The sequence below is a fragment of the Macaca fascicularis genome, chromosome 16, assembly GCF_037993035.2.
Source record: "Macaca fascicularis isolate 582-1 chromosome 16, T2T-MFA8v1.1".
Lineage (NCBI taxonomy): Eukaryota > Metazoa > Chordata > Mammalia > Primates > Cercopithecidae > Macaca > Macaca fascicularis.
Genome location: NC_088390.1, coordinates 367,501 through 388,831, shown reverse-complemented (window position 1 = coordinate 388,831; position 21,331 = coordinate 367,501). Strand labels below are relative to the sequence as shown.

The window sequence follows — 21,331 nt, the reverse complement described above, 5'->3', positions numbered from 1 at the left end:
GAGGAGTGAATGTGGTGGCAACTTAACTCCTTACCGCAGTTCTTGGCACATAGCAGGAGCTTTATAAGGGGCGGTTATTAAAATGTGTATCAAAAGCACTGAGGAAAAAAAAGAGAGAAAGCCAAAAAGCATTTAGACTTTTTTTCGTTTTAGAGACAGGATCTTGCTCTGTCACCCAAAGCCGGAGTGCAGCGGCGAGATCCTAGCTCACTACGTGCTGGAGCTCCTGGGCTCAAGCAATCCTCCCACCTCAGCCTCCCAAGAAGCAGGGACTGCAGCTGCAGCCACTGTGTCTAGTAATTTTTGAAAAAAAAATGTTTTGTAGAGACAGGATCTCACTGTGTTGCCCAGGCTGGTCTGGAACTCCTGGCCTCTCAAAATCCCTTCATCCTGCTTTCCCAAAATGCTGGGATTACAGGCATGAGCCACCGTGCCCAGCCTATTTAGAGTTTTTAGGAGGGATGGAAATGTTCTAAAATTGGATTGTGCTGGTGGTTGCACAACTCTTTACATTTACTAAAAATCATTAAATTGTGCACTTGAAATGGTTGAATTTTATGGTGTATAAATTATGCCTCAATAAAGCTGTTTTTTAAAAAGCACTTAGAGTTAGTGAAAAAGCAACTTGCAGAATAATATACACACTATTGTTGTCATTTATGAAAAGTTTTAAACTATGTAAAACAATACTTCTCTAATATAAATATATGTAGTGAAAATATGAAATGCAGCCTGGAATGACATGTGTAAATTTCATAATTACGCTCGCTCCCTGGGGTGGGGCTGAGACACAAGAAGGGAATTTTTATCTGTAATGTTTTATTGTATTTATATTTTTAAAAGACCAGGAAAGCGCCATATGCAATGGTGTCACATAAAGTCACAATAAAAAAAGGCAAAGCCAGGCACAATGGCGTTGTGGTCTCAGCTACTCGGGAGGCTAAGGCAGGAGGATCGTTTGATTCCAGGAGTTCCAGTCCAGTCTGGGCAATATAGCAAGTCTCCATCTCTAAAACATAAATAATCCTGGGGGCAGGGAGAGGTGCCTAATGGGAGAAACCCATGCTGGGGTGGGGAAGGCTGGCAACTTCTGGCTGCGTGACTTGGGTGGTGGTTATGTTGACGTCTCTTTGGAACTAATCATTTGAGGCAACTGTGTTTTATGCAGTTTTATATGCTGTCGTTCACAATCTTATGAGTTCAAAAATCTCAGGCTGGGAATGGTGGCTCGCACCTGTAATCCCAGCACTTTGGAGGCTAACCGGGGAGGATGAGTCTAGCCCAGTAGTTTGAGAGCAGCCTGGGCAACATGGCGAAACCCTGTCTCTGCAAAAAAAAAAAAATACAAGCAAATTAGCCGGTTGTGGTGGCATGTGCCTGTAGTCCCCGTTACTCAGGGGGCTGAGGTGGGAGGATCACTTGAGCCCAGGAGGTGGAGGCTGCGGTGAACCGTGATTGTGCCGCTGCACTGCAGCCTGGGCGACAGAGCAAGACTCTGACTCTTAAAGAAAAGCAAACCAAACAAAACCCTCCATAAAAAATGAAAGTGTTAGTTTGGGTGGATATGTTTTGGGATTTGTTATGTTATTTTCTACAGTCTTGTGTAATAAAATTCAAAATAATTAAAAGAAAATGATGGCCTGCCTTGCAGGTTGGGGTGGGGGCTGTGAGGAATTTGGGATAACACACGGAAGTGCCTGGGGAAAGGGAGGGAGGCTTGCCCGCCTTCCTCAACGAGGGGAGCCTGAGGTGTGGCTGCCTCCAACCCCCAGAGGAGCAACCTGCCCTCCCAGGCTCCCGGACGCCAGCAGATGCTTGGCAAAGGGCCTCAGACAGCCTCCCTGATTTACGAGGCTCTCCACGTTCCCGCTGATGGACGGCCCTCCGCTCGCCCTCCCTCCTCCCTCTAAACGCTGCTGTCTCCAAGGCCACAGGCCCAGAGTGGGAGCTGCACAGGCAGGGAGGAGCCGGGCTGGCCTCCCTCCTCCTCCCACCCAGCTGCGCCATCACCCAGTGGTCTCCTCCACGCTGCCTCCCTCCCACCTCTGTGCATTGAGGGCCTGCCCGCCACGAGCCAGGCACCCGGCTGGGTCTCTGCCTCCAAGGAGCCTCGCAGGCCAGAAACAGCAGGACCTGAACACAGCTGCTTTCCACGTTCCCCAGGCCGCTCTAGGAGTCAGCCTCGAGTGAGACCGAGCCCCCCATGGGATGGTTTGGTGCCAGAATGTTCCAAGAGGAGGCCCTGGCCAGTGAAAGGCCCTGAGGGAGGTGGGACCGTGAGCCTGGGCAGGGGTGAGAGTGGGGAGGGTGGGACAAAAGCACTGAAATGGGTTCTTCCTGAGTACTAAGAACTTTCTACCAAGGCCGTGTGGGAGGGGATGAGCAACAGTCACCACTGGGGCTGCGGGAAGCCAGGTGGGGCAGGAACAGTCCCCCCGCCAGCCGCACTGGGGTGGACTTGGAGCCCTGAGCTAGAACCCCAGAGGGAGCCGGGAGCCCTGGCCCTGCCTCATAGTTGCTCTATGACCTTGGACAGCTCAGGCCACCTCTCAGCCTCCGTTTCCACATTCGCAAAGCTCTGCCGGAACCCCCGCTTCAGAATACTGGGCCCTACCCTGGGCCTGAAGCCTGGGCTCCCTGGGAATGGGTCCTGAGAATCTCCAGAGGATCCCGAGGCAATCAGGTTGGACCCCACAGCTCAAGGGCCACAAAGATGGCGATGCTCCATGCAGATCCTCAAGAAACTCAGCACTGCTGGGGAGACACACCTGAACAGTCATCACCAAGTGTGATAAGGCCCGTAAGGGTGGCACAGATGTGGCCATGCCAGGGGACCACCGTGGAAAGCTCGTCTGCCTTGGCTTCACGGAGGAAGCAACACCTGCGTAGTGTGTTGAGGGCAGCGTAGGAGCGCGCCCGGCGGTCAAGGGCGAATGAAGGTGCCCAGCAGGCAGGGCGGCCCGAGCAGAGGCGTGGTGGCTGGTGTGTTTGGGCGCTGGGCTGTGGTGGGGGTGGGGAGATGGGGGTACTGAATGAGTTATACGGACGCTTCATCCCTGAGTCTTGGACTCTGAATGCAGACAGCAAAGCGCTCCCCGCACTGACCCATAAGGCAGGTGGAGCCCACAGCATCAGTGGCATCCAGGGGAGTGTGATAGGAGGGTGACCAGGCGCCAAGCCCAAGGGACAGGTGCGACAGGAGCCACTGGGCCTCCACCCTCTGCCCCGTAGGGCCCCTTCACACCGAGAGCTCCAGCCAGGCTCAACCACAGGCAGCTCCCCAAACACCACCCTCCTCCCCATGCCTGGCCTCAGCACGTGCTGTTCCCCCTGCCCAGACCCCTTCCTCCTTCCTGCGGCTCTTTGCTGGGCGGACCTTTTCTCAGCCTTCAGGTTTCAGGGCTGAGGCCAACACGGTGCCTCTAGCTCCTGCCTCAGGGCAGAAGAGAGATGAGGGAGGCAGCAGGTGGGGCTGCAGAGGCAGGGGCTGCCATGTGGTTAACCTGATGCAGACCCCCAGCCCTCTGAGGAAGGCTGGACGTGAGCCTGAAGGCCAGGCCTTGTAGGGAGTCTGGGACCCCTGGGTCATTGTCCTGTGGGTTTGAGGGAGCAGAGGACTGGCCTAGCACTGGCAGGTGCCACCGAGGATGGTAAACAAAGCTCAGCTCAGCTCGCCCTCCCTACTCACCAGTGAAGAACTATGCTCTGCCCCTACAGCCTTAACACGTTGGCAAGCATGTCCCGTCCCGGGGGCAGGGGAACAGGTGACTGTCACAGGCCAGGGGCAGGTGGCAATGGTCAAGGGTGTCACTTCTGGAGCCGGACTGCCAAGCCTCAGGCCAGCCTGCCTCTTTCTGGTTATGAGACCTTGGCCGTTTGCTTAACCCTCAGTGACTTAACACAGCCTATTCTACTGTAATAATTATGTATTTATTTCAATGTGCCATCGAGAGACGCAATCAGCACATCAATTCCCATTGTAGATATTATTGTTAGGACAAAGCTAACCTGGGTATTTAAGGGATTTTTAAGTAAGTCTGTTTAAAGAAACGTACTAAGTAAATAATCGTGCAGGTTCCAGGTGGGAAGCTGGTTTTTAAGTGATGAAAGTGAAGGTCATGCCAGCTCGGAATTTCCTTGGACCCAATAGTCTTCGAACTGTTCCGCAGACCCTGGGAGCCCCAGAGGGTTCCAGGCAGGCAGAGATGCACAGACTAGGGGCTGGGAGAGGGTTAGGGTTGCTCTCCAGGGAGCGTGAGGAAGCTGCTCACCCCTGTGGACCAAGTGCTCCCCCCAGTGCAATTAAAATTTGTTTATTGTGAGCTTATTTTTTCCTGCTCTTTTTATTGTGGTAAAAGACATAACCTAATATATATCATTCTAACCATTTTTCTTTTCCTTTCTTTCTTTTTTTTTTTTTCGAAATAGGGTCTTGCTCTGTCACCCAGGCTGGTATACGATGGTGCAATAATGGCTCAATGCAGCCTCAATCTCCCTGGTTCAAGGGATCCTCCCACTTCCTCCCGAGTAGCTGGGACTACGGGTACAAGCTACCACACCCCACTACTTTTTAAAAAAATGTTTTGTAGTGATGGAGTCTCACCGTGTTGCCCAGGCTGATCTCGAATTCCTGGCCTCCTCCCATCTTGGCTTCCCAAAGTGCTGGGATTACAGGTGTGAGCCACTGTACTTGGTCTTGTCTTTTTTTTCTTTTCTTTTCTTTTCTTTCCTTTTCTTTTCTTTTTTCTTTCTTCTTTCTTTTTCTCTCTCTCTTCTTTCTTTCTTTCTTCTTTCTTTCTTTTTCTTTTTTTTCTCTCTCTTTCTTCTTCTTCTTTCCTTCTTTTCTTTGTTTTTGAGACAGGGTCTCACTGTGTTGCCCAGACTGGAGGGCGGTGCTGAGAACATGACTCACTGCAACCTCCACCTCCTAAGCTCAAGCAATCCCCTGCCTCAGCCTCCCGAGTAGCTGGGACCACAGGATGTGCGCCACTGCACCCGGCTAATTTTTTAAAAACATTTTGTAGAGACACAGTCTCACCATCTTTCTCAGGCTGGTCACAAACTCCTGGGGCTCGAGTGATCTTGCTTTGGCATCCCTAAGTGCTGGGATTACAGGTGTGACCCACTGTGCCAGGCCACTTCAACCCCTTTTTTTTTTTGAGATGCGGTCTCGCTCCTGTCGCCCAGGCTGGAGTACGGTGGCATGATCTTGGCTCACTGCAACCTCCACCTCCCAGGTTCAAGCAATTCTCCTGCCTCAGCCTCCTGAGTAGCTGGGATTATAGGCGACCACCACCACGCCCGGCTCATTTTTGTATTTTTAGTAGAGACAGAGTTTCACCATGTTGGCCAGGCTGGTCGTAAACTCCTGACCTCAGGTGATCTGCCCACCTCGGCCTCCCGAAGTGCTGGGATTACAGGGGTGAGCCACCGTGCCCAGCCCATTTCAACAACTTTTAAGCATCCAGTTGAGTGGCATTAAGTACAATCACAATGTTGTACAACCATCACCAGTATCCATTTCAGAACTCTCTCACATCTCAAAAAGAAACTCTGCATCAGTCAACTAAAACCCCCCTATTCTCCACTCCAAAACCTCTGGTAACCTCTATTCTACCTTCTGTCTCTATGAATTTGCCTATTCTAGGGCTATTTTTTTTCCAACGGGCTAATACACATACATGGTAAGAATTCACGGAGCAGAAAAGTTTCTGCCCTTCCCAGATGAACTGCTGTCGCCAGTTTCCTGTTCCTTCTTTCAGAGATATTCTGTGCACATACAAATAGGCATGTGTATACATATCCTTTCATTTGTTTACAAAGTGAATATGCTTTTTATGCCTCTTGCTTTTTTATTTAACAATAAATCTGAGAGATGAAAAGGTATTTTGTACATCAGAATATCAATATATCTTCCATATCAGCACACACATCCTTGTTAATGGTTGTGCCGTATTCTATTGTATAGGTGAGGCATACTGTATTTAGCCAATCCCTTATTGATAGAAGCTCTTCAATTTTTAATCTGTTGCATTTATGTATTGATACCATATGCCCACCCTTAGCTGCAGAAATGAAATAGCACCTACTTAGCAAGGAGAACTAATTAAACATTAAAAAAAAAACTATCAGACTAGCAAAAATTCAAGTCTGGCAATACCAAGTGTTGACAAGGACATGGAGGAACTGGCACTGTTATAGATGATTGGTGAGAGTGGCAATTGTCCTAACCAGTTTGGGAAGAAGCTAGGCATTCTCTAGTCAAGCCAAAGGTATGCAGACCTTAGGCCCAGCAAATTTCCTATCCAAGAAACTCTAAAGAAACTCTCCCTGGCCAGCTGTGGTGGCTCATGCCTGTAATCCCAGCACTTTGGGAGGCTGAGGTGGGAGGATCACTTGAGCTCAGGGGTTTCAGACCAGCCAGGGCAGCATGGCAAAAGCCTGTCTCTACAAAAATTATAAAAATTAGCCAGATGTGGTGGTGTGCGCCAGCTGTCCCAGCTGCTTGGGAGGCTGAGGTGGGAGGATCACCTGAGCCCAGGGAGCTTGAGGCTGTGCTGAGCTGAGATGGTACAACTGAACTTCAGCCTGGGCAACAGAGTGAGACCCTGTCTCAAAATAAATCCCATAGATGGACCAGGAAACAGGAATAGCCATTGCAGCATGTTGATGATAGCCATGCATAGGAACCAACTTAAATGTTCAACAATAGCAGAAAAGAGAAATAAATTGTGGCGTATTCACATAGTGGAATAGTAGACAACAATAAAAACAAACTATAGCTAGATGCATCAACAGGAATAAACTTCACAAACAATAATAAGTCAAAAATGAGTTTAATAAGGTTACATGCAGTATGATGCCATTTTTACAAAGTTTTAAAGCATGTAAAACAATACCATATATTGTTTATAGGTACACACATCTGTAGTAAATGTAAAACTAAGTTCAGGTAAGCCTGGGCAACATAGCAAGACCCATCTCTAAAAAAACAAAACAAAAAAATTAGCTGGACATGGTGGTGCAGGTCTGTGGTTTTGGACACTCAGGAGGCCGAGGTGGGAGGATCACTGGAGCCCAGGAGTTCAAGACTGCAGTGAGCCATGATCACTCCACTGCACTCCAGCCTGGGTAACAGAGCAAGGTCCAGTCTCTTAAAAAAAAAAAAAAAAAAAGTGGGCGAGGCATGGTGGTTCACGCCTGTAATCCCAGCACTTTGGGAGGCTGAGGTGGGCAGATCACCTAAGGTCAGGAGTTCAAGACCAGCCTGGCCAACATGGTGAAACCCCATCTCTACTAAAAATACAAAAACTATGCCCGCCAAACATGGTGGCAGTCACCTGTAGTCCCAGCTACTCAGGAGGCTGAGGCAGGAGAATTGCTTGAAGCCGGGAGGTGGAGGTTGCAGTGAGCCGAGATCATGTCATTGTACTTCAGCCTGGGCAACAGAGTGAGACTCTGTCTCAAACAAACAAACCAACAAAAGGTTGGTTGGAAGCTGCCACTTGCATTGTTAATACCTTTGAATTGCATCATCAATTCAAAGCTATTGGAGGGAACATCTGTGGCTGTTGGCCCTGGGTTTCCACCAGCTCTGGGCTGGTTAGAGTTTCTACCCATTGTAGTTCATGTATAATACTGAGATGTTCACCCCAGTCATGAAGACTGCTCCAGCCAAGACCCTGGCCTCTAGTGGTCCCCAGGCCTGTGGGAGGGAAGCTCGTCTGTGCTGTCACATGAGCCTCAGGCTCTGCCCCTCTTTCTCCCAGAGGTCATTTCTAGAGCTTCCCCAGAGGATCCAGCATTATCCCTCTGTGACACCTAATCTCCTGCCTTAGGCAGCCTGATCCTGGGCTAAGTCTCTCCTGGCCGGGGAGCCTCTCACCCGGCCTCTTTCAAATCCCACAGCACAGACCTTGGCAGTGTGGAGAGAGCAAGCCTGGTTCTTCCAGCCATCCCTGGGCAGCCTCCTGGTGCCCCAGGATAGAAAAAACACTCGCATTTCTTTGCACCATTGACCCCATCACCGCAGCACCAGAGCATCAGACATCTGCAAAACATCATTAGGTAGGTGTTAACTTTTCCCCACTGGTAGGCCTGGTGCTCGTAAATGTACTGTGACGAGTGTAATGTGTTTATGAGAATGTGCATAATAAATTATCAGAAATAGGCTGCATTTTTAATATCATTTAATATATCAAGTTGGCCTCTCAGCAGCCACAAGCTATATTGCAAATGCTGAACTGACTTGCTGGCGTCAGCGCTCCACCATGCTCTCCATGCCGAGGCCATAGTGTACGCCAAGAAGGAGGCAGGAGACCCCCAGAGTGGTGGTTGCTACCTCCCTTCCTGACCTCCCCTCCGTCATCTGGAATCCAAAGAAAAAGGGGCTTCATTTATCCCTGGGCTCCCTACAGAACGCAGCCTGGGGCCTGTGACAGGGTAGGTGCACAATAAATATTTGTGGCTTCATGAATAAATGAATGGAGAAGAGACCTTGGAAGGCCCCTCTCCATCAACCAGCAACATTGTTTGGAACTCCTCCATCCAAGCGCCTCTGTTGGGTTAACATTTTCTGTTAATACAAAGAACGTTCTATTAGCACAGCAGGACAAGAGCTCCTCCGGCAATCAGGGAAGGGTGGAAACGGGGGACACATGTTAGGCCTGGGTCAGAGAGGGCCCTTCTCCTCCGGGCACATGAGCACCAGCCAAGATGCCAACCAAGGAACATCCAGTCAAGTGCTGCCGAGAGGGCATTTCCTGAAAAACACACGTTACCTACTGTGAAGATCTGTTAGCTGGTCCTTCTCCACCAGGAAAGAGGTCAGAACATCCAAACAGGAGGATATCAGACCCCCCAGTGTGGCTTTGCCAAACCTTTCTGGAAATTCCAACACCTGCCTTGGGTTAGGCACTCACTTCCCCAGTGAAGAATCACTAAATATTGAGAAATGTCACTGATGGGCATATGTTACACATGTGAACAGCATAGAGGCAGCCCAGCAGGTTGAAAAATCACTGTTAAACCATTAGCACCCTCTAACCCAGCAAGTATCAACCTCCATTGTGCACCAGAATCATCAGGGGTACTTAAGATGCATGCTCAGTGTGCACACACATATTCTGAGTCAGTGGGTGTGAGGTAGGGGCCTGGAATCTGCATTATTGATAGACATCCTGGGCTGGGCGTGGTGACTCATGCTTGTAATCTCAGCATTTTGAGAGACCAGGGCAGGAAAACTGTTTAAAGCCAGGAGTTTGAGACTAGCCTGGGTAACATGGGGAGACCCCGTCTCTACAAAAATTTTAAAAATTAGCTGGGGATGGTGGTGCATGCACGTGGACCCAGTTACTTGGGAGGCTCAGTTGGGAAGATCACTTGAGCCTCAGGAGGTCGAGGCTGCAGGGAGCCATGATCTCACCACTGCACTCCAGCCTCGGTGACAAAGTAAATAGACACGCTGGTGCTACAGATACCTGGACCATTTTTTAAAGAACCCACTTAATCTCATTTGACAGGAGCCCTTGAGAGGGTCTGTGGGGAGTTAGGAGAAAGCTCAGAAGCTCGTTGGGAAAAGCAGGGGGCACAGAGGCAAGGGCACGGGGCTCCTGAGGGCTGTGACCAAGGGCAGACTCTATCCACTTAACTTTGCCAGAGGCTGATCCAGCTGCCCAGCTGCCCACCTCAGCATTGGGAATGGAAGGCGACGTGATTGATGAGGCTCTGGACATATCCAACAGCTTAGAGATGCCCACACATGCCAGCCAGCGCCCAGCCTTGGTAAGTGCATCCCCTTGTCACCTGGTCCTGGCAGCAGACACGGAGCAGCCAACCGCATGTCACTGGTAGAGAAATCGAGCCAGGCACTGGGAGTGCAATGACAGTTTGCACCAGGAAGGTTTGCACCAGGGCGATTTGCACCAGGAAGGTTTGCACCGGGATGGTTTGCACCAGGAAGGCAGGGGCAGCAGAATCACAATTCCCTGAGCGCCAGTTGCACACTGGGCACTGTGTACCCATCCTCGCCTTTAACTCACACAAGCTTGTTGTTATTCTCCCCCATTGCTGATGAGACCCAGGGCCTGTTAAGCAACTTGCCCAAAGTCTGGCACACTTAGGAGGAGGCTCCCCTGACTTTTGATTCTAAGTCTGCCTACTCCGTGACCTATGCTCTTTCTAGAAAGTAGACACCTGCCCAGATAACACCACTTCTGTCCCTTGGGGAGGCCCCACCCCATTTCAGCTGGGCTCGGAGCTGGGCAAATTCAGACCTAGAGTGGATTTCAACTCTGCCACCTGCCAAAGGCTGGACCCCAACATGCCATGTGTTTCTCCAGTGGGCATCCTGGGGTTCCCTGGCTCCATGCTTAGGAGGCTGGGCCCTCCACCTGACTTCTTCCAAACCCTCCCCGAGAGCCAGCTCCTGCAGAGCCAAGAGCCATGAGCTGATCCTCCAAAAACCAGACCCCCAAGAGAAGCGGCCAGGAGGGAGCAGCCAGCTCTCGGTGAACACAGTCACAGGGCCTTGATGTTAAAAGGGCAAGGCTCAGGGGTCAGGATGTCCAGGTCTCATCCCCAGTCTGCCTCTTGCTAGTCACTTGACCTCCCGCAGCCTCAGTCTCCCCAACTGTAAGATGATGACGACACCCTGTAGCTCCTTAGTAAAGGAATGATAAAATGACAGCTCAGCTTCTGCATTTTAATACCTGTGTTATTATATAATCATTTTGTGATGCAGCCACCTCTGGCACAGAAAAAGTCACTCTGTGCCTATTTAAGGATTAATCCCCTTAAGCATTCCTGGAAATGAGAGCCCCTCTGTGCCAGGCTGCCCTTCCAGGCTCTTCTGTCCTTCCCTTGGCCTTTGGCTCTTGGAAGGCTGAATATTTCTCCCACCAGGACCTCAGACTATCTTTAGGGAACCCCCAGGCCAGTCATTCCCACTGTATCCCCTGAGGCTCTTGGCCTCCTTCCCTCCTTCTCTTCCTCCTCCTTTTTTTCCCCCTCCTTCCCCTCCTCCTCAGTTTGGGCTTCCCATGTCCAAGAAGCCTCAGGATGAGCTTTGGGAACAAGGTTTTACCTGTGTTTCCAACTCTGCTCTGAGCCTCTGAGCTCTGTAGTGGAGGGGAGGAGAGGGAGAAGGGAGGGAAAGTGGAAGCATCAAAAAGGACACTGGGCTGTCATCGCAGCTCTGCCGCCAGCCAGCAGTCCCCCTGGGCACATCCTTGTGCCTGAGCGCTAATTTCCTCACCTGTGAAATGGGAACAGCAGGCCCTGCCTACATCCTGGGGTGGTTTAAGGAATCAATGAGATGACAGCTGTGAATGTTCTTGGCACAGTACAACGTATGCCATGTGTTCCTCCAGTGTTTTCAAAGGCCGGTAGTGCCCGCCACCACCCAGTTCAGAACTCAGTACGAAACATGAATTTCTCATCACTTCTCACCATGAGTCTTGTCTTTCCAAAGGAAGGGAGAAGGGAAAGCCGACTGAGCCCCTCTTATCTGTCATGTTCTGTGCTGGATGGGGCTTTGCCACAATGCTGTGCAGTTGGAAACAGCCTCACTTCATAGATGAGGAAACTGAGGCTCAAAGAGGTCGAATAGCCTGCCAGAACTGTGCAGCTGGAAGCCGTAGAGCAAGGTTTCGCCTCTCTTTACTCTGCTCCCCATCACTCTGCAAGGGTTACAGTGGGGGAACAAGAGCCGCTTGGAGCCCCTTATTCAGACTCAACAAAGGCACCCAGCTAAGAAGCTAAGTGTCTTTCCCGTCAGTGGAAACCAGAGGGTAAACAGGATTCCATTCGTGCCCGGGGCTTTCCGGGAACACACCTGTCCAAGCAGTAGCAGTTCCCAACAGAGCTCTGGTCCGGAAAGCCAGACAACCGGGGCTGGGCCCTCTGGGATTTGTTTAGTGATCTGACCGTGTGGGAGGCCTAGAGTAGGAGTGTGGTGGGGGGAGGGTGCCGCCCAGCCTCATTGCATCACTCACCGCCCAGACCTTCCCCTCACCCGCTCCTGACCAGGCCCTGTCCAGGTTCTCAGCCACCCTGCCGCGGTGGGTCCTTCGGACTACTCACTGACCGAGTGAAGGACTGACCCGAGGTTCGAGTGCTGTGTTGTATGTGACCTGAGAATATGTGTGCACAGACTGTGCCCCCGTGTCCTTGCACAGTTGAGCGTCTACATGTCCTGCCCGTGTGTAGGCAGCCTGTCCCTACACGCTAGGAGAGTGACTCCATGTCCTGCTAGATGGGGGGGAGAGAGGGACTTGTGCCCAGGGTCCCCTGGTCACTTCTATGGGCGCATGTTTGTGTGTCTTGTTAGGGGTGCTTGGGGGTGTGGAAGCCTGTGTCCTGGGTGCCCTTGACCTGTGTGTGCGCTCCATGAGGTGTGCGCGCGTGTGCACGGGGGGTGCGCTGTGTCACAGCACCCTCAACCAACTCTACGTGCGCATGCAGACGTTTGTATGTGTGTCCCACGGTGTGAGCGAGCGGATGCTTCCACCACGTATCTCTGCACACGCGTGTGTGCACTTGCACACCTGCGTGCGTCCCGAGAGAGCGAGCAGAGCCCAGCGTGGGCTGGCAGGCGCGGGAACGTGTGGGTGCGCGTCCTGCGGGTCCCTGCCCGGCCGGCTCCCGGCTTGTACCGCGGCCGTGCATGAGCGGAAGGCGCCCGGCGGCCCTGCCCGGCCGCGAGTGTGCGCGCGCGGGGTCCCGGGCCGGCGTGCGCGCCGGTGTGAGTGCGAGTGAGTGTGGCGCCGCGCGGCTCCCTCCGCTCCGCGCCGCCCGCGCAGTCCGCACACTCACCCTGCTTGGCTGCTGCCGGGTGACGCGGGCTGGGCCCGCCCCCTGCCTGCCGGCCCCTGGCGCTCACTCCAGCCGTCCGCAGCGGAGCGGGCAGCAGCCGAGTCAGGGCCGTCCGGGGGCGCGGCCGGCGATGCCTGCAGCCCCCGCCGCGCCCCGCCGGGCCTGCTGAGCCGCCCCCGGGCCGGGGTCGCGCCGGGCCGGGCCGCGCCCGGGGCGGGGCGGCGCTGCCTGCATGACCCTCCGGCGGCGCGGGGAGAAGGCGACCATCAGCATCCAGGAGCATATGGCCATCGACGTGTGCCCCGGCCCCATCCGTCCCATCAAGCAGATCTCCGACTACTTCCCCCGCTTCCCGCGGGGCCTGCCCCCGGACGCCGGGCCCCGCGCCGCTGCGCCCCCGGACGCCTCCGCGCGCCCGGCCGCGGCCAGTGCCGGCCGCCGCAGCCCCTCCGACGGCGCCCGCGAGGACGACGAGGATGTGGACCAGCTCTTCGGAGCCTACGGCTCCAGCCCGGGCCCCAGCCCCGCGCGGCCGCCCGCCAAGCCGCCGGAGGACGAGCCGGACGCCGACGGCTACGAGTCGGACGATTGCAGTAAGTTTCCAACTCTCCGACTTCGCGCCCCCTCCCCTGGCTCGGGCTTGGCGCCCCCAGGCCTCGCGGGTCCCCTCGGCCGGTCCCCCTCGCGTGGTCGCGCTCTCCCTCGGCGCACACCCCCGCCGCGGGGTTGCGGGCCCCTCGCGCGCTCCGTGCACTCCCCGCGCCCTGCCCGCCGGCCTCGAGCCCTCCCTGACCCGCACCGGAGAGGAGGGAAGTTTGGGGGCACCCCTTGGGGGTGCCCCATTTCCGGGGCCGGGTTCCCAGGAGCCGGCGCCGCGCCCCCTCCCTGCCAGCCCGCCCTCCCCAGGCTCCGGCGCGGGCGGCTGCTTTTGTTCCCGGGAAGGGCGGAGCTGTGTCCCGGGGAGACACCAGTTGCTGCCGGCCTCGCGCTCGCTCCCCGCTCGCCAGCCGCTCCGGGAGGGCCTCGCGGCCGAGGGTCGGGGTTGGGGCGGGCTGAGGAGGGGCCCGAGGCTGGGAGCGGCCCGGCCTCCCGCGTGGGCCCGGCGGCCCGCAGAGCGCAGCGGCTTTGCCGGTGCGCGGGCAGAGGACCAGGAGGACCGCGGGGCCGCTTGTCCTTTGGAAAAACCTTGGCGGTTCCTCCTCCAGTGTCCATGGACCCCGCCGCGGCGCTGGCCAGGGCCGCGCACCTGCGCCCACCTGTTACGCCCGCGGCCCCCGGGCGGAAAGGGCCTCCCAGCCCGCTCCCCTCCTCCCGGACTGAGCCCTGAGCCCCGGGGAGCAGGCAAGCGCCGGAGTCCCGGGACCGAGGCCCGGCCGGTGGGCGCCCTTTCCCATCCACCGGGCTGGACAGGCTGGGAAACCGAGGCCGGAAGAGGTCGCAGTCCAGTGAGGAACCGGTTTGCGCGGGGTGGGGATGGGACGTGAGAACCCCCTCCTAGCCCAGCTGTGGCTCCCGACTTGCCACTGAGACCTGGAAAACCAGCGTCAAACCCCAGCCCTTCCCGGGATGTGGCCCGGGCAGGAGTCCTGCTCTAGCTTCTCCAGGGCTGGGGCTGCCCCTCCCCTGTGCAGGGGTGTCTGCGCCTGGCTTGGGCACTCACCAGGGCCTGTGGGCTGCGGGTCTGGAGTTTCCCAAGCATCAAATGTGCCAGCAGAAGCTGAAGGTAGGGATTACCAGTGCCCCCGGGGTGGAGACCCCCCATCGCTGCACCTGGGGAGGCCCATCAGCAGTGGCCGGTTAGAGCAGGGCCCCTGTAGGGAAACTGCCTGCCAGGTACTTTTTCGAGGCTTGGACCACGGCCCTCGGGCCAGCGCCTGGCATATGAAGGCCCTGCCCTGGGGTGTAGGGGCTGGGGAGCCGTCTTGTCCCTCCACTTTCCTGCCAGCTTGGGGAAATTGGGTCGGAAGAGTTTTTTGCCCTCAGGGCTGTGCCCTAGATCCACCCCCTCCCCTCTGCTCCTGGCACCATGTGCAAAGCTCACCCCGGACTTGCTGAGCCTCTGGGCAGGCCCTAAGTGGCCACTCGTTTGGCTGGCCTGAATCCAAAGCCTCCCCCAGAAGAAGGGATGGGAAACTTGTTCCCATTTCCGGCATCACTGCCACTGCACCCAGGAAGTAAGAGGGGAGGGCAGAGCTTCAGGCCACCTCCTGGTTCCACAGAGGGCCCTCTGGATAGCGAATGGCCAAGAGACTTTTTTTTTTTTTTCTGTCTCTGAACCCACAAAGCAAGGAGGGGACCAGGAAGCTCGAAACTCAGGCCAGCCGGCCCCATGTCCAATTCATCGACTCAGCAGCCCTTGGCGGAGCATGTCCTGGCAGCAGTGCTGGGTCCCTGGCCTTAGATACATGCCATGCAGGGGCCAGACTCACATGGGGTCAGCAGTGCAGGGCAGAGCTGGCGCAGCTTTGCCAGCTTGAACTGTGGGCTGGCCACACCCGTATTACCAGGACACGCCAAAGAAATGCTAAAAACGGGCTCAGAGGAGCTAAGGAGGACGGTGTGCCACCGAGCCAGGGCCTGCGTGGGCCCCTGTCGCCCCCTTCAAGGGGTGCCCCACCCCAGGCTTGGATCCTATGGGAGGCTGAGCAAATATCCTAGGCACAGGAGCCCAGAAATCTTGGCTCTCGTCCGTGGTGGGGGAACAGGTTCTGGGGTGGGACTGCCTTCCACCCAGTACCCCAGGCCGTGCCCCCCTCTGGGCTGTGACAACCAGATCCCTAGAATAAGCCTAAGTGATTCAAGCCAGATGGTTCATTATGGCTTTAGCCAGGGTTATGCTATTTGCTGCCCTAATTATTGGATTATCTCTGTTCTGACAAAAAGAAATGAGGGCGGTTGCTCTGTTGTCCAAGGCAGAGAGTGAAGTGCTGTTTATTTACTCAGCCTTTTCTCCTGGCTCTTTAAAGCCCTTCCTTTATTAAGTCATGTCAAAGCACAAGCACACAACTCACATGTTGCCAGCAGATCTCGCAGAGGGGCGATGACATGGAGGAAAGGCAGTGAATGTCCTAATGAGCAGGACCTGGTGTCTGCCCTGCCAGTTCTCCTAGGATGGCCTCTGTGGCGTGCTGCCCTCCAGGTGGGCCGTGGGCCCCACACACCACACGCTGCCCCTGCGTGAGTTGCTCTCCTGCCTGGTCCCCACCTGTGGAAGCCCAGTTCATTCTTCAAAGCTGTAATCACTAGAGTGCTGTGGGTTGCAAGTGACAGAAAACCAACTCAGAGCGGCTTAAACAATGAGGACAGCTGAGGTCTTGCCACACCAGGGTGCACCAATGTGTCAGCACCTCAGCACCGTCAGGGGTGATGGTCCTGTCCATGGATGGTCTTTGCACGTGGCTGTGCGCTTTTCCTTGTAGACCAAAAATCAAGGCCCATTTCCTATTCCAAAGGGTGTCTGGGTGAGGAAGGTTCAGGTGCAAACCAAGGTCAGAATGACACTGTCAGTCTCCATCATCAAAGCAGGACCCTCGGGTCCAAGGTGGCTGCTGCAGGTCCAGGCATCACACGTAACAATAAGGTCCTTGATTGGGTAAGGACTGATTCCTTTTCTCGTGTCTCAGTTTAGGAGCAAGGAAACCTCTCCGAGAAGTCCCCAGGAGACCTGTCCTTTTGTCTTGTTGGCCAGCATTGCCTCATATGTCCATGTTAAACCTGCCCCGTGTGGTTCACCCGGGACCGGGTCAGGACTGATGCCCATGCAGGTCTGGAGCAAGGACAAAGTGTTGAGTCCACCTCAAAGGTTCTCCTTGTCAGGGGGCATATTCCAGCCCCCACTGGCTGTGGTGCCCCTTCCTTTGAGCCCAGAACCTCTTTGGCCCCAGTCATGTTCTACCTGGACCCGTGATATTTTTAATGCACTCAATGTTACAGCACCACCTATGTGTCAGGCTCTGTGTCACGCACGTGTAACATACAAGAGTGCTGAGAGGCCATCTCTGACCGGAGGGTATTCATCAAAACCAAGACAAACAGGGGACCCTGCAGCGAGGGTCAGGGAAGCAGGAACCCAAATGGGAAGCTCTGGCTCGCGGAGGTCACTCACAGAGAGGGCTCAACCCTAAGACGGGGGGGAGGGAGGAGGTGGGCTGGCAGAGGGGAAAGAGGAAAGGGGGGTGCTCCTGGCAGAGGGACAGCTGTGTACACAGGTCCTGAAGTGTCAGAATCTCAGCCCAGTGTAGGCAAAACAATAGAACCAAGTGGCTCAAAGAAGCGGAAGGGACCTATGAGGAGGCCAAAGCGGTCATATCACAGAAGGTCTTAAAGGCCACACCAAGGAGGTTGAACTGAGTCCAGGAGTTGATGGAGAACCTTCCAACAATTTAAAGCAGATGATGAAGATGTTTATAAAAATCTTAACACTCATCTCTAAGCTCCTGGGAAGCAGGGATGACGGCTCATTTCTGTCTATCCTCCCTGCAGTGCTGGCCTGGCTCAGTGGCTCAGTTTCCCCAACTATAAAATGCTTTCAACACAAGCTTGATGGTTTTCTATGGTCCTTGCCACAGATTTTTTTTTTTTTTAACTATTTGAGAGCCTGATATTTTTCTTCCAAAAAAAAAAAAGAAATCAGGGTAGATTTCCTATTCCCAAGGGTGTCGGGAAAGTCCAGGCACAAACCAAGGCTATGGTGATGCTGTCGGTCTCCATCAGCCGAGCAGGGAGGTGTTTGGCCTTAGAGGAGCCAACAGGGGCTTGAGCTTGATTTTCTCTGAATTAGCCCCATTAAAGCTCTATCATTATCGACAAACGGGTGACAACTCTCAAAGGCCCATTAGTGACCAGCCCTCATTATTTTTTCGAAGATGTAAACTTCAGTGAGGTCATGTGATTTGCGCGCTCCAAGGGCAGGGCACTGAGGCTCACAGAGAAGCACCTTCTCCTGCCCTTAGGGCCCTCGTCACTCCCAGCACAAGCCCGAGGTGCTTTTCCAACTCAGAGGGCTCTCCAGGGCCGCGAGGCGGCTGAGCCCTCACCCTCCTTCCCCAAGAGCAACTCTGCTTTTCTCTCTTTTTGTTTCTTAGTTGCATCCTCCTAAGATTTCAGCTAAACGAAGTGGCAAAAAATAAACAACAACAAAAAACCACTTTTTGGACCAGGGCAGAGTGGCCCGTGCCTGTAATCCCAGCACTTTGGGAGGTGGAGGCAGGAGGATTGCTTGAGCCCAGGAGTTCAAGACCAGCCTGAGCAATGTCGTGAGACCCGCCCCCACACACACACCACTGTCCCCCCCACACACACACACCACTGTCCCCCCACACACACACACCACTGTCCCCCCCAACACACACCACTGTCCCCCCACACACACACCACTGTCCCCCCTCCCCCCACACACACCACTTTCCCCCCACACACACACCACTGTCCCCCCACACACACACCACTGTCCCCCCCCCACACACACCACTGTCCCCCCTCCCCTTGCACACACACCACTGTCCCCCGCCACACACACACACCACTGTCCCCCCACACACACACACACCACTGTCCCCCTCTCCCCACACACACACCACTGTCCCCCACACACACCACTGTCCCCCCCCCCACACACCACTGTCTCTATGTAAATATTTTTTAAACTAGCTGGGCATGGTGGTGGGCACCTGTAGTCCCTGCTACTCGGGAGGCTGAGGTGAGAGGATCGTTTGAGCCTGGGAGGCTGAACTGTGATTGCACCACTGCACTCCAGCCTGGGCAACAGAACAAGAGCCTGTCTCAGAAACAAACAAACAAACAAACAAAAAACAACAACTTCTTGGGAGCCACTAGGCCTCCAGGGAGAAACTATCAGGATGGAAGTGAAGAGGCCTAGATTCTGTGGCCTGGTCTGCTGGGCCGTGCTGAGCAGCTCACCTGCCCTCTCTGAGCCTCATTTCTCTGAAGGGAAATGAAGTTGGGCCATGTGCTCCCTAAGAGAGCTGCACCAGCCTCTCAAAATTGTGACCGAGCTTCTATTTATAAACTATCATTTCTTACCTTCCAGTGGAGTTCAGAGAAATTCGTCAGTGCCTTCCCGGTGACACTCTGGACGCGCTGTCCCTTCCCAGGAGGTGGTGGCAGGTGTCAGTTTCCCCCGAGCAGAGGGAGCAGGTCACTGCCCTCCGTGGACAGGGGTTTGTGCAGAGCCAGCGCAGGGGCTCCTCCCCTCCAGGACCTGGGTGTCCCAGGGGGAGCAGACAGCCACTCCGTCTTCTGGCTGTCCTTCTCTGGGGTTGGGAAACAGGCAGAAATCAGACTGTGCATTTTCACACGTGAGGGTCACACCGGCTCCGAGCTCCTGGGAGCACCTGGAGGGCAGGTGGGCTTGAATGGCCCAGCCACATGTGTCTGCATCTGTTTGTTGGTCTCAGAGGTGTGGCCAAGGCATGGTCCCGTTGCTCAGGAGGCTGAATCATTGGGGGAACACACCCCAGGTAGGCCTGACCTGAACGGCATCGAATGACTGTCACGTAAAGCCAACGGCTTTGGAGAATATTGTTACAAAAGCACAGATTGGTGTGTCTTGGGCTGTGGCTGTGTGCATTGCTGCAGGAGCGGTGGGATATACCTACCTTCCAGCAGCCTCACCTGCTTGGTGTGTAGATGGCAGCTAGCATGCCAGCTACAGCTACTGGAGGCACACATACCCTTCTCAGGAGAACGTGCCCCAGGCTTCACTCAAGACCTAGTGTTTATTGATTTTTCTGAGACAGGATCTCACTGTGTCACCCAGGTCGGATGCAGCGGCACAGCCACACTCACTGTTGCCTCAACCTCCTGGGCTCAAGGGGTCCTCCCACCTCCGCCTCCTGAGTAGCTGGGACCACAGGCATGCGCCACCATGCCTGGCTATTTCTTTTTTTTTTTTTTTTTTGTTTTTTGAGACGGAGTCTCGCTCTGTCGCCCAGGCTGGAGTGCAGTGGCGCGATCTCGGCTCACTGCAAGCTCCGCCTCCTGGGTTTACGCCATTCTCCTGCCTCAGCCTCCTGAGTAGCTGGGACTACAGGCGCCCGCCACCGCGCCCGGCTAATTTTTTGTATTTTTAGTAGAGATGGGGTTTCACCGTGTTAGCCAGGATGGTCTCGATCTCCTGACCTTGTGATCCGCCCGCCTCGGCCTCCCAAAGTGCTGGGATTACAGGCGTGAGCCACCGCGCCCGGCCCATGCCTGGCTATTTCTGTATTTTTTGTAGAGGTGGGTGTTGCCATGTTGGCCAGGCCGGTCTTAAACTCCTGGCCTCAAGTGATCCACCCGCCTCAGCCTCCCAAACTGCTGGGATGACAGACGTGAGCACCGCGCCAGCCACCAAGATCTGTTGGCTCTTAGTTTGCACATAGTTCTAACAAGTATCATCACCTGGTTTCTTGGGAGAAACAATGACTGAACAGGTGAGAGAGCTGTTTCTACTACCATAGACAAGTAATCGAATAGGGTTTCAGGCTCATGTCAAAGAAAGAGGCAGAAAAATAAAACCGAAAAGAGGACCACCCGGGACCCTCTGGTTGCTTCATGTCCCCGTTCGCATCTGGACTATGACTCTGACGTTCGGAAGAGTAATCGTAGCCATAGCGGCGACTCAGGTTATTCAGAAAAGCTTAAGTGACCATTTGTATGTTCTGTTCCCAAAGGCAGGGAGGGAAATGATCCAGTCGAGGACAGTTTCATTCCAGAATGGGTCTCGTAGAAGCCAGTACCTAGAAAACCCACCATAGGGATCTGCTTCTTCTGTAGTGATCTACGGATCCCCTCCTACACCCCAGGCACACTGTGTGCTGTGAGGTGGATACCACCGTTGTCTCCATTTGACAGATGAGTAAACTGAGGCATAAAGACGTTAGATCAGCTGGTCACACAGCAGGGAAGTACATGCTGGGATTTGAACCCGGGAGACCGATGTCAGAGGGCAGGTCTTGCACCCCACACTGCTGCAAAGAGAGACACGTGCTGATCCGTGTTAGAAGGGGGTGACCTGGACAAATGCCACTCCCATCACCAGCTCCACACCAATGGCCTTTCATTAGCCAATTTCCCTGCAGACCCAAGAAACTGTATTATGCCCGGCTGGGCCCAGCACTCACCCAGAGATCTGCAAACTTGTTCTATAAAGGGCCGGACAGTAAATATTTTCAGCTGTGCAGGCCATATGGTCTGCTTCTGAGGCAGGAAAGCAGCCGCAGATGAGATGTAAATGATGGGCCCAGTCAGGTGTGGCCATAATTGGATCTAGATCCATGTTGGGAGCGTAGCTCAGAGCCTGAAGAATAGAATCTTTCAAGTTTGGCCTTCCCTTATCCCAGGATCACACCAGTCGTTAAGCCCGCACCTGCTGGTTGGCCTGTGGTTGGAATCATCACCTCCCCCAGCCCCACTGTGCCGTTGGCGAACTCCTACTCATCCCTCATGGCTCAGGTGAAACACCACCTCCTCCAGGAAGCCTTCCCTGATTGTCCCAATTCACATGGGCTCCCCGTGG

General features: G+C 54.5%; 2 protein-coding genes across 9 annotated transcripts in view; both read left to right on the top strand.

Annotated features, from left to right (window-relative positions):
* RPH3AL (rabphilin 3A like (without C2 domains)) overlaps positions 1 to 10,686 on the top strand; it is a 200,417-nt gene extending 189,731 nt beyond the window's left edge. For all 5 annotated transcript variants that reach the window (XR_012425084.1, XM_074018161.1, XM_074018167.1 and 2 more), the window contains one exon: positions 9,659 to 10,686. Coding sequence is in view for 4 of the 5 variants with exons in the window: in XM_074018161.1 (XP_073874262.1) it covers positions 9,659 to 9,852 (194 nt within the window). In the remaining variant the exon portion in view is untranslated. The remainder of the gene's footprint in view (positions 1 to 9,658) is intronic.
* DOC2B (double C2 domain beta) overlaps positions 1 to 21,331 on the top strand; it is a 54,871-nt gene that overhangs the window by 5,118 nt on the left and 28,422 nt on the right. For 2 of the 4 annotated variants that reach the window (XM_005582399.5, XM_074018152.1), the window contains exon 1: positions 12,884 to 13,406. The exons of 1 other annotated variant lie outside the window; for it this stretch is intronic. In XM_005582399.5, coding sequence (XP_005582456.2) covers positions 13,046 to 13,406 — 361 coding nt within the window. In that variant the 5' untranslated portion in view covers positions 12,884 to 13,045. Of the gene's footprint in view, positions 1 to 12,883; positions 13,407 to 21,331 lie in introns of those variants that run through there. One more of the 4 variants, XM_074018153.1, reaches the window with a different exon arrangement.